This window comes from Arachis duranensis, chromosome 9 (assembly GCF_000817695.3).
Source record: "Arachis duranensis cultivar V14167 chromosome 9, aradu.V14167.gnm2.J7QH, whole genome shotgun sequence".
Lineage (NCBI taxonomy): Eukaryota > Viridiplantae > Streptophyta > Magnoliopsida > Fabales > Fabaceae > Arachis > Arachis duranensis.
This window is the reverse complement of record NC_029780.3, coordinates 107,930,157-107,943,239: the sequence shown is the minus strand read 5'-3', so window position 1 is coordinate 107,943,239 and position 13,083 is coordinate 107,930,157. Positions and strand designations below refer to the sequence as shown.

Below are 13,083 nucleotides of genomic sequence, written 5' to 3'. Positions count from 1 at the left end.
AATTTTAAATTAAATAAAATTACTTTTTTTACTAAAAATACCAATTCAAACTAGCACATAATGATAAATTATTTTAAAATAAAAAAGAAAACAAAAAAGACACCAAAAATCAGGAAGGCTAGCAAAATCTTTAACCATTCCAGTTCAAAAATTATTAACTCCATATCTTTTATTCAAAAAAAAAAAACAATTAAGATGTCAAACAGATGTAATAAAAAAGTTTACTAATAAATGGATAATATCGGATTGTATATAAAGCAATATTAGAACCGAAGTAAATATACAATCAGGTATATATCCACAGAAGTTAATCATTTTATAATACAAGAAATCATGAATAATCCATCATAGTGAGCAGAGCGTGAAAACCACCCAGTTAGATCGCATCAGCATCAGACGTTCCTGCAATCCGTCGGCAACTAACCGGTCGACATCTTTCTCTGCTAGCCTTTAGCTAAATAGGGAGCTGTGTGGCAAAAAAACCAACAGAAACATCCATCTTTAAAAAATATGATACTTATTCGTTTATGCTTGAAAAAGTTTCTTCACTAGAATTGCGTTTATACACAAGAAAAGGGCCAAGTAACTTGAATTGGAAGTAGTGATGGAGTATCACTGATGATTACCAAATCAACTTGAAAGAATCATATGCTGAAGTATAGGTTAAGCAAAGCATACCTTCAGTCTGGAGAAGCACAAACTTCTTCAGCCGAGAAACACCTCAATTTGCTCTTCTTCGTGATCGGCAGCATGTGTGCCCCAACAGCTCCTCAAAAAATGCCATACATCCACAAATGGGACAGGTCATGGAAGATGTGCAAAGCATCCTTAGTAGACCGAGATTGGAGGAATGGATCAATGTTAACCTGTCTGAAATACCAGAGCATTCCACCCATCCCAACTCGGTCAACATGCCTGCATTCCAATCAGCTAAAAGATAATTGGAGCTGCTGCAGCAGCCCGTCATCTTTCATCATATATCTCGAGCTGATTGGATGCAGGCAAGGCCCATGCCCCTCACCGGGGCCGGGCCAATCCAAAACTTGCATCAGGCGGAGGTTGATGAGACTGCAGTGTAGGGTACACAAATAACTACAATTAGATCCAAAGCAAAAGGACATTTTCTTCAAAAATAGAAATAACCTCGTATTTGATGAATGTAATTAACCTCTTTGATGGAATTAACAAGACTTTTGAGATGCATATAATTAATTAATAGATGATGAAATGATAAAGGGTAAAATAAAAGCCGAATTGCCATTAGAGTAAAAATTGTGTGCCTCAAACGTGAAAATGGACCATTCCCCTTTGGGCTCTGTACAGTGAGGAGGTTTATGTAACCAAAGATCTACAAATTGGAGAACTTGGTGGCTATCGTACCTGTGCAAAGGGTTGGTGAACATGTTCATGATGGAGAAAGGGCATTCCAGGGCGCTGACAGGGATACTGAGATGAATGCAGATACATGGTTGATGAGGGATGTGCACCAACTTGGCTAGGATTAAATGGTGACATCATGGTCTCTGGATGTCCATATCCAATTCCAGCAGGTGTTGATTGTGCTGCCCATGGCCCAGGTATATGCTGCGGAAGAGGTCGTGGTTGGTGTTCAGTAGAAAGCTGGGGTCCATGGGTGGATCCTAGCTGTGGAAACTCGGTGTTGTAATTTACTACTGGTGTATACATAGGCTGGATCGGGTATGACCCACCATTGAACCCAAAGCCAGGATCAAACCTTTGCATGTACCTGCAATGCAAGTTAGAAGAAGTAAGCAGACTAATCCATACTTCTACAAAATTTCAGCCACCATAATTGAGTTTTACAGTAGAAATATAAAAAAAGAACACATTTTAAAATATATTTATAGAAGAGTTGCAAAAGAAATCTGAAAATGGTGATATTTGTTATTCATTATTGGATATTCATATCATAAAGAGTCAACAAACATAAATTAATCCTTCATATAACAAGTTCTGATAATCTCTCACCTCTGTTAATGTTCCTAAACAGGAATAAGTGATGACATGGAATTTGATAGTGTTTTTATTCAGATTCAGGGGGGGAAAAAAAACAAAAAAGGTTCAAGGAAAAGAAAATTTTCAATGCATATTGATGTTTCAACACTTCAACTGAGTGGATAGAATGACATCAAATCGAGGTCTGCATCCCAAAATAATTACGCGTCATTTAGCATGTAATATGATTAGGAAGAGAAAAAAATTAAAATCACACCAAGGGCAACCGAATCAAATTCAAATTATGTATTTGAAGAAAGGAGAACAGGACAACAAAGTTATAAATTTTAGCAAGAGAATGCATCAGTAAAGAAAAGGTACAAGCAACACATACCTATCATAGCTCCTGTCATAATCAGGATCCTTGCGGTCAATCTCACGGTCCCGAAATATAGCCACCCTATTATTACTTTGCCGGTACCTACCAACTGCCTCTTTCTCTGTCCTACTTCTAGCCCTACTAGTATTAGTTGAAGACTCTACCGGGCCTCTACTGGAACTTACATCAGCTACAGAAGAAGACTTATCTTCCACCCGTTGAACTACCAAGGAACCTTTCATTGAGTTATCCTCCTGCTTTGGTTCACATTCTGGCTTCCCAACTACAGTACCACCGCCATTATTACTTGAACTAAATATCCTAGCACGAGCCCTATTATACTCCTCTTTTCTCTCTTCCACACTTTTAGAGCTATTATTCTTTGCTGAGTTTGAGTTTGCATTGCTAAGAACCTGAGTCCGCTTCTGTGGTCTCTGTTTAATTGCAACCTTCACATTCATAACAGCATTGTTTTCTGATGATAACTTTACTGGGATATCTGCAAGGCGAATAGCAGGAAGCTTACATTCAGAAGTTTTGCGAACAATAATTCTTGACCCCGAACCATCAGGTAGGCTATTATCCATTAAAACCATTGACTGTAACGAGTAATGCTGAGCCACCCGGTGTGCAGCCAACCGTAAGTAGGATGTCGGGAGCTGCTGGAATTCAAGCTGCTGCTGATTAGGATCACGAATAAACTTCTCAACATCTTGCTCCATACGCAAAACTGGATAAATTAAATGAGAATCATTGATAAGTTTAGATCCAAATCAAATAACTGAATAACATTCAACTGATGCTTTCATAAGTGAAATAATAAAGCCATTAGAAGTTTAGAGCAGTAGCAAGTAAATTCATCACAGAAAGACCCGTAAAACATAGATGTCTCATACTGTGAATACTTCATTGTGTTTTTTTGTTGAATAGGAGAGATAAAACCATTCAAAATATAAAAAATATTAATATACATAAGTTCCTGCACGTTTTCCTCAAAATTCTATAAAACGGCAACCAATAGAGAAGCCCATGCAGCAAATCATTGCTTAGTAAACACATCTCACCAACAGATAAAGTCAAAGGAATAATGATAAATTTCCCGAGTTTTGTAGCCAGATAGGGCCAGGATGCACTTAATTAATTCCAAGTTCCAACTATTTTTCATTCCAAGCATAAAAGATAAAAGGATTTTCCTAAGAAATGTCAGACTCTATTTAAAGGATTCGTATCGCATGCATCGTAGGACATTTTGTTTTAATGCTTAACTAACAAGTGTCCTAGGTAAGCATATATATATTCTGCAGCATTAACGTAAGGAACTGTAATTTACAAATCACAAATGAAATTCAGCTAATTCTTTCAGAATTGAAAACAACAATGCACAAAGTAATTGCGTTTCTCTTATAACCGGATTTAAGTAAAATACACGATTCATCACAAACCAACACAATTAAACATAAAATGATTAAATGATTTTTGTTCAAAAAAAAAGAGAAAAAATAAAACACTGACTCGAAAGGCGTTCGCGAGGGTTCTGAATGGCTTCACGGAGGAACTGATCGACTTGGTTGATGACGTCATCGGAGACCCTCTCGGATCCCGAAGAATAACACGAAGACGCAGCAGAGGAGTAAGAAGGTGGAGGAGGTGGTTGTTGCGGCGGTGGAGGAGCATCGTCATCATCAGCACCGGGTTCGAGGTTAGGTTTGTTGCGGGAAAGAGAGAGCTTCAAACGGTTCATGGATTCGTCCAAATCGGCCACCTCCCATGACTCCGGGGCTCCCAGATCCTCCGCAGAGCCCTCCATGAATAAGAACGAAGAGAAAAACTTAATCCCCGCAATAGAAGAGAAAGATGAGTTTCCCCCCTCTTTTGTGTAAGGCTAGAGAATCGAGCTTGATCCCGAAAGCGGAGATGGGTTCTGCGTGACGAATTTCATAGGAACTAGGGTTAGGGTTGGGAATTGAAATTGGGATTTGGGGATTGGAATGGGAGAAAGTGATTGAGAAGATGCGAATGAATGCGAAGCTGAGGTAGGGTTTCAGGCTTAGCCTTTCAGGTTGACCAACTGCGTTCCCACGTGTTAACCACACTTCTCTTATTATTAATTACTTGAAATTACAAAAACTTCCGTATCGTCTTTTCTTAATTACTATAGTAACCCCTCTATATTCTTAAAAGTCACAACTTTCGCAGATTTTTCCATCCATAGTTGATAGTTCCATACCAACATGGTCACGTGAAAACACGTGCCTATATTAGGGGAAAACACTTTTTTCCTTTAATTATTATGAAGAACGGATTTTTCTTTTGTGGAAAAAAATAGAAGAATCTTCTTTCCCTTTAATTAAAGAAAACACAACAAGAGACACCAAAAAAAAAGAAAACACAACAGACTCTTCATATGAGGCAATTGTAAAATTTAATATAATTTTACTGTATCATTCAAAGAAAGATCTTGAAATTTATGATTATCACAAATAAAAATAAAAAAATTATTAATTTTGATCCATGATAATAATAATATTAGGAAGAATTCACTTTGTCTATTCCTTTATCTTCTTAATTCTTTTTTCAATTTTATTATTGATAGTGAGTGAAGAAAAAAAAACTTTATAAGTAAGAAGAGAGGGCTAAATTCTGATATATTTTCATAAAAACCAACTTCCATCAAATTGGTTACATTTCAAAATAATCATGTAACTTTTTTCCATGTAGCTTCCTTTATTTTATTATTTTAATTAAATATTTATTAAACCAATAAAATAAGACACATCACACACATGAGACATTATACAATAATATAATTTTTTACATTCTCCCACTTGACTCGTGTGTCATTATTTCTATTGATGGTTTAAGAAATATTTATCATAATGCGTATTTCTAAGCAATTACTTGCATAGATTAATTTATCATGATAAGAATAAAACTAGCATGAATCATAGAGGGTGTATGTCACCTAATCGACATAGTCCCTTCTATGTACTACAAAATTAGCCACATTCTTAACATGAGCCATAATTAGGAAGTATATAACATAATTAGTCCAACAATAATGTCTTCATTGTAAGACAATACCTTATTATTTTAATTCTATTATGTATACAACAAATTGAAAATCAGGTAATACAGAAACATTAATTCATTTGAGCTCAAAATGTCAATATCCATGTAACACAAACTTCATTAAACATATGTTGATCCTATAAACTCATAATACCCATCCTTTCAACATGATTAGTAAATGTTTGGGCGGTAACCCTTTGGTCAAAGGATCAGCAACCATAATATTGGTGCTAATGTGCTCTATTGACACTCTTCGTTTCTGAACTTCTTTTTTAACGGCAAAGTATTTCAATTCCATATGCTTAGCACCTTTGGAATACTTGTCGTTTTTAGAAAAAGAAAACCGTTGCAGAGTTATCACAATAAATTTTCAGCGGCCTAGCAATACTGTCAACAATTTCAAGTCCTGAAAAGAAGTTCCGCAATCACTTAACCTGAACCATGGCCTCAAAGCACGCCACAAATTCAGCTTCTATTGTAGAAGTAGCAATTACTGACTACTTCGCACTCTTCCATGATATTGCTCCTCCAGCTAAGAGATACAAATAACCAAAAGTAGATTTTCTTGTATCTACGCAACCGGCAAAATCTGAATCTGAATATCCAATCGCTTCAAGGTGATTAGATCTCCTATAAGTAAGCATGTGTTCTTTTGTCCCTTGCAGATACCTTAAAACTTTCTTTGCAGCTTTCCATTGATCCAATCCTGGATTTTTTTGGTATCTACCAAACATACCAACTGCAAAGTTGATATCTGGCCTTGTGCAAGTCTGAGCATACATCAAACTCCCAACAACAGATGCATATGGAATTCCTTCCATCTGTTTCTGTTCCAAATTATTCTTTGGACATTGCATAAGACTAAACTTGTCCACTTTTTGAATGGGAACAGGTGATGCTGAGCATTGTGCCATTCTGAATCTCTCTAATACTTTATTAATATATGATTTTTGAGACAATCCTAATAGTCCTTGTGATCTATCTCAGAATATTTCTATTTCAATCACATAACTTGCCTTACCCATATCTTTCATTTCAAAGTTATTAGAGAGATATTTCTTAGTCTCGCTTAATAGACCAAGATCATTAGATGCAAGCAAAATATCATCAACATATAGAACTAAAACAATAAATTTACTCCCATTGACCTTCAAGTATATACACCGATCAACGATGTTTTTCTTAAATCCAAAGGACAGAATGGTATCATTAAATTTGATAAACCATTGGCGGGATGCTTGTTTAAGTCCATATAGTGATTTCTTAAGTTTACACACCATTTGTTCTTTCCCTTCAACCAAAAATCCTGTTGGTTGATCCATGTAAACATCTTCCTCTAAATCCCTATTAAGAAAGGCGATTTTTACATCCATTTGATGTAACTCTAAGTCATAATGAGTCACTAAAGCCAAGATAATTCTTAAAGAGTCTTTTCTAGAAACTGGTGAGAAAGTCTCTTTGTAATCAACGCCATCTTTTTTAGTAAAACTTTTGGCAACAAGACGAGCCTTGTAACGTTCAAGGTTGCCATGAGAATCACGCTTAGTCTTAAAGACCCATTTACACCTAATTCTCTTGCATCCTTTAAGTAATTCCACAAGGCCCCATACTTTATTTTGTTCCATTGATTTAAGCTCATCTTTCATGGCCTCTAACCATTTATCAGCATTATTACTATTAATGGCTTGTGAGAAAGAAACTGGATCATTAGCAACGCTCAAGTTATTTTCTGACTCTTGTAAATATACCATATAATCATCAGAAATAGCAGATCTTCTTTCTCTTTGAGACCTTCTTAATGCCATTTCTTGTGGTTGTTCTATTATTGGCTCCTCATTAACCATGGGATTAATAAGTTCTTGTTCCTCTTGATTGTTATTTAGTCCAACAACAATAGGATCAATAATTTGGTGTTCCTGTTGATTGTGAGTAGGTTCAATAATATTTGGAATAACAACTCTAAAAGTAGAAGTACAAGTTGAAGGAACTTGAATTCTTACTTCTTTAATCTCCACATTTTGTGAAGTTGTACTCCCACTGGTCTCACCATTCTCAATGAACTGTGCATTGCCAGTTTTAATTATTCTTGTACTATGAGTAGGACAATAAAATCTATACCCCTTTGATTTTTTTGGATAACCAATGAAATATCTACTGATTGTTCTTGCATCCAGCTTCTTTTCTTGCGGATTATAAGCTCTTATTTCTGTTTGACATCCCCAAACATGTAGATGTCTTAAACTAGGTTTTCTCCCAGTCCATAACTCAAAAGGAGTTTTAGGAACTGCCTTACTAGGAACCCTATTTAACAAGTACATAGCAGTTTTTAAAGCATACATCCACAATGATATAGATAAAGATGCATTACTCATCATTGTCCTAACCATTTCTATTAAAGTACGGTTTCGCCTTTCTGATACACCATTTTGTTGAGGTGTACCTGGTATAGTGTATTGAACACATATACCACGTTTTTGAAAGAATTTTGCAAATGGACCCAGATTTTGTCCTCTTTCGTCGTATCTTCCATAATATTCACCACCTCTATCAGATCTAACGATTTTCACCTTTTTATCCAACTGTCTTTCTATTTCATTTATATAAATTTCTAAAGCATTAACTGCTTGAGATTTTTCATAAAGTAGATAGACATAACCATAATGTGAATAATCATCATCAATAAAGGTGATAAAATATTTTTTTTATTGAAAGAGTTTACATTAAAGGGTCCACATATGTCAGTGTGTATAATTTCAAAAGTTGGGTACTTCTTGTAGCTCCTTTCTTTGTGTGTTTTGTTTGCTTTTCTTTAATACAATCTACACAAATATTAAGATCAGTGAAATTCAAATTTGGAAGGATATCATTCTTTATCAACCTATCCATTCTTTCTTTGGAAATGTGACCTAAACGTTTATGCCACAAGTAAGCAGAACGTTCATTCACTAAACCACGTTTAGTGCCAACTTTATGATGTAAAGTCATAAGTGATTCAGCATATAAATCATCAAGATTAAATTTATATAAACTGTCAGAAAGTATGCCAGATCTAATCATATAGTTGTGCTTAAACAAACTAAAACAACTATTACCGAAATTAAAAGAGTATCCAGCAACATCAAGTTTAGATAAAGAAACTAAATTCCTAGAAATACTTGGTACATAAAAAGTATCTAGCAAATCTAAATGATGTCCAGTGTCGAAAATCAATCGACAAGTCCCAACAGCTTCTACTGGAGCTTTATCTTTATTTCCCATGTAGACAAACTTTTCATTTGGCCTTATGGTTCGGGTTGTAAGGAATCTCTGCATCGATTTAGAAACATGAGTCGTACCTCTAGAATCAATCCACCATGTATTACGAGGAACTTCAACTAAGTTTGATTCAATACATACATAAGCATAATTAAGCTTATTACCTTTCTTTTCAAATCAAGCCTTCCTCTTTGGACAATCATTTTGGAAGTGCCCAGATTTCTTGCAGAAATGACACTTATCTTTTTTCTGGATTTTGGAATAGGACTCAGCAGTCTTTAATAGTCCCTTTCCCTTTTCCTTTCCATGTTTCTTTCTAGTTTTCTTTCCAACTCCTTGATGGTTCAGGTAATGGATGGAATGATTTCCTTGATTCTAAAGTCTGGTTTCCTCTTAAACTAACATACTATGCAACTCATGCACATTCTATTTATCTTTCATGGTATTATAGTTCATTTAGAAAGGACCATACTCAGACGGTAATGAGTTTAAAATAAACTGCACAAGGAAATTTTCATCTACTTTCATTCCCAATGACTTAAGTCTTGCTGCAATATTTGTCATTTCAATGACATGCTCATGCATAGTACGAGAACCATCAAATTTCATGGTGGTCAAAGTACCCAATAACGTCCCAGCAAGAGATTTATCAATAGTTTGGAAGTGCTGTTTCACAAGTTTCATAAATTCTTTAGCATTATCAGACTTGGAAAGAGCTGACTTGATGCTGTTTGCTATGCTCGTCCGCATGAACATAAGACTAAGTCTGTTTGACTTTTTCCAAGCTTTATAATGAGCTTTTTCTTCATTGCTACTAAGAACAATAATAGCAGCAGATTTCTGAACTTGAAGTGTCAAATCAAGATCCAATACACCAAGGTGAAATTGGACTTGTTCAGATCAATCAGAAAAATTCAGCCCATTAAACATTGGAACAGACGTAGCATGCGAATGCAATGCAACAAGAAGAATTGCTGCAATTATCACATATTTAATATTAACACTTTGAGTCATAAGATAACACATTATTCAGATTCAAAGAGCATTCACATAAACATTCAAAGTATATTAATATTTTTTTTTGGGTGATATATTAATATACAATAACACAATATGCTAATAAATTTAACTTTACTTAGTAAAGATACATGTACCAATTAAAAATATTTAATATCTTTGGATATTTAAAAACTAATAACAGTACATTTATATGCTAACAATCATGCTCATTAATTATAAAATCAACTAATCAACCTTTGGGTGATTCTTAAATATCTCATAATAATAAATTTCAATTAACATAGAAATAATTATCATATAGCATCTTTTCTTATATGTAATTGACACAAAATAATAAACATCATATTAACTAAAATTTTTAGATTTGACCATTTTGGTGATTAACAAATCTTAAAATTTTAGTATAAATTTTTTTTTTATTGTCACAAAATTAAAAGATACTGTTTACTTTCGGCTAAATTTGAGTACTTTGCTACACAAATAGGTAGAAAATTAAAGAAATTAAAAGAGTTTTCTCATTACTTTGGATTTAAAAAAAATATTGTTCATAAATATGCAAGCATAATAACGCAGTGCGTAACTATGGCAACTAATTTTATAATAAGTTCCATAGCTCAGTTGGTTAGAGCGTTAGTCTTACGAACAGAAAAAAATCAATTTCAATATATACACATGAACTGAAATTATAATTACAAACTCTTATAATTGTAGATTTCATGCTGTATCAATTTTGCAGTAAAATTTTATTTTTATGGACAATCATAAATTTCACAACCTAAAAGTTCTGATACCACATGTAAAATTTAATATAATTTTACTGTACGTTATAAAATTATCATTCAAAGAAAGATCTTGAAATTTATTATTATCACAAATAGAAATGAGAAGAGTTACTAACCTTGATCCATGATAATAATAGTATTAGGAAGAATTCACTTTGTCTATTCCTTTGTCTTCTTAATTCTTTCTTCAATTTTATTATTGATGGTGAGTGAAGAAGAAAGACTTCATAAGTGGATGAGAAGACTGAATTGAATTCTGATATGTTTTCATAAAAACCAACTTTCATCAAGTTGGTTACATTTTAAATAATCATGTAACTTCCTTTCATGTAATTTTCTTTATTTTATTATTTTAATTAAATATTTATTAAACCAATAAAATAAGGCACATCACACACATAAGACATCATATAATAATATAATTTCTTAAAGCAATGTGACAAATTGATGGACAAAGTTATTTAAAACGGTTGTAGGAATAACATTTTACAGGCCACTGATAATAATCTAATGAAATTTTCTAAAAAAAAGTAATAATATATCTTGCCGAAACATTTTTAATTTTTGGAATTTCTTTCGTCTTAATTTCTAAATAAAAAATATTTAGTGTTTTCTCTGGTTCATTTAAAAAATAACTTAGCAAAATATTTTATAAAATAAAGATATGTTTAATTTGTAATTACATTTTTAAATATGAGATATTCTCTGCATCCAAATATTTTGGCATCCAAATTCATCCAAGCAATTTTAGGTTATGCGCTCTTCTCCCTTGCGCTTCTTCTTCTTCTTCCGCGCTTCTTCTTCTTCTCCTCACGCTCGTTTATGCACAGAGCGTCTTCTTCTTCGCCTTCTTCTTCGCACGTTCCTCCTTCTCCTCATTCTCCTCCTTTTTTTTCATGTTCCTTTTCTTCACGTATTTTTTCCTTATCGTCATTCTTTTGTTGTTGTTGCTGCTGTATTTTTTTGTCTTTTCTTCCTTCTCTCCCTGGTGAAGAAGCAGTAAAAAGTAAGGAGGACGAGTTTTAAATTGTGCAGAACAGAAATTAATCGCACATGTTATTATGGTGAAACAATTGTATAGTACTAAATGAATGGAACATTATCCGTTATATAAATTCAAATTTGAACAGCTTTTTGCATAATAAATCGAAACACGTACTGATAGTGAAACAATTGTATAGTACTAATTGAACAAAACATAATCCATTATATAAAATCAAATTCAAACATCTTTCTATATAATGAACTGAAACACGTACTCATGGTGAAACAATTGTATAGTACTGACTGAACAAAACATAATCCATTATATAAAATCAAATTCAAACAGCTTTCTATAAAATGAATTGAACACATATTCATGGTGAAACAATTGTATAGCACTGAATGAACGAAACATAATCCATTATAAAAAATCAAATTCGAAACACATTTGTCTATAATTTAGAGATTATCAATTCAATTCAGATTCAGAACACCTGTGTCCATTCAACTCAATTTAGCAATTGCATTCCATTCAATTCGATTGAAAAAATAATCCATTAGCAAAATGTTGATGTTGTTGGTGATGACGATAACAAAAGAGGAGAAGAAGAAGAGAAGGAGGAGGAGGAGAAGCAGAAGAAAAATCTACATGCACGAAGAAGGAGGAGGAGAAGCAGAAGAAAAATCTACGTGCACGAAGAAGAAGATGACGTATGCGTATATTTGAAAGAAGAAGAAGAAGAAGAAGAAGCGCAAGGGAGAAGAAGAAGAAGAAAAAGAAGCGCAGAAAAGGAGAAGAAGATAAAGCGCGTGTGATGACGCTCTTTTAATAAGAGTGGTTTTTGTTGGTGTTGGATCTACTTGGATAAAACTTAGATGAAAAAATACTTGGAGGTGTAGCATAGCTCTTAATATTCTCTATATTCACTTTCTTTCTTTTTTCCCTTTTTCACAAAAAAATAAAACGAGAAATAAACAAATGTATATATGAAAGCCTTTTTGGAGAATAAAATTATCATGGTGCTACATATCTAATTTTTTTTTTATCTAAATCCAATCAAGCAAGTTCAATACTAAAAAAATTTACTCTCATTAGTAAAACGCCTATTACATGCGTCGAAAACCCCCAAACGTTAGCAATTCAATTCGCGCTAGAATATAAAAAACATTCCTTCTTCTAATTCAAAACCGTAACCAAAGAATTTTAAATTTTTTTCAAAACTCTAAAAATTTATTTATATTTTTTTAGATGGACTTAGTGTGTGTCGTTTATAATTTTTTTTTTGTTTTTTACAGTATTTTTCAACTCGACAAATTATCGTCACAGATTTAAGTTTCATTTAAGGATTTGTTGTTGCAGATCTAAATTCTATTTAAAGGTCTATCGCTAGCCAATAAATTACTGCATGCACAAGACAGTAGGATTCAAACCCCAATATTTACTTGTGGACAAGCGAACTGACCAATAGACCAACTCATGTTGATTGCGTGTCATCCATATTGAACAGGCTCGCATAGTCACAAAATATATATTGAATAGGCCCGTCTAGGGAAAAAATATATTAAAAGATTCGGCTGAGAGATAGTAATTAGAGTAAGCACGCGCGGCACTGCAATTCCCCTGTGTCTACTTCACAC

General features: G+C 33.6%; 2 protein-coding genes across 2 annotated transcripts; both read right to left on the bottom strand.

The window, feature by feature from the left end:
• Nucleotides 1–220: 220 nt before the first annotated feature.
• On the bottom strand, nt 221–4,416 carry LOC107466810 (uncharacterized). Its single transcript, XM_016085811.3, has 5 exons — nt 3,848–4,416; nt 2,351–3,065; nt 1,381–1,747; nt 679–1,068; nt 221–466 (listed from the first exon to the last, which is right to left on the bottom strand). Exons 1-4 carry the CDS (start codon nt 4,140–4,142, stop codon nt 1,018–1,020), a joined length of 1,428 nt encoding a protein of 475 aa, XP_015941297.1. The 5' UTR covers nt 4,143–4,416; the 3' UTR covers nt 221–466; nt 679–1,017.
• Nucleotides 4,417–5,901: 1,485 nt separating this feature from the next.
• On the bottom strand, nt 5,902–6,318 carry LOC127741608 (secreted RxLR effector protein 161-like). Its single transcript, XM_052254378.1, has one exon. The coding sequence runs from the start codon at nt 6,316–6,318 to the stop codon at nt 5,902–5,904; it is 417 nt and encodes a 138-aa protein (XP_052110338.1).
• Nucleotides 6,319–13,083: the final 6,765 nt, after the last annotated feature.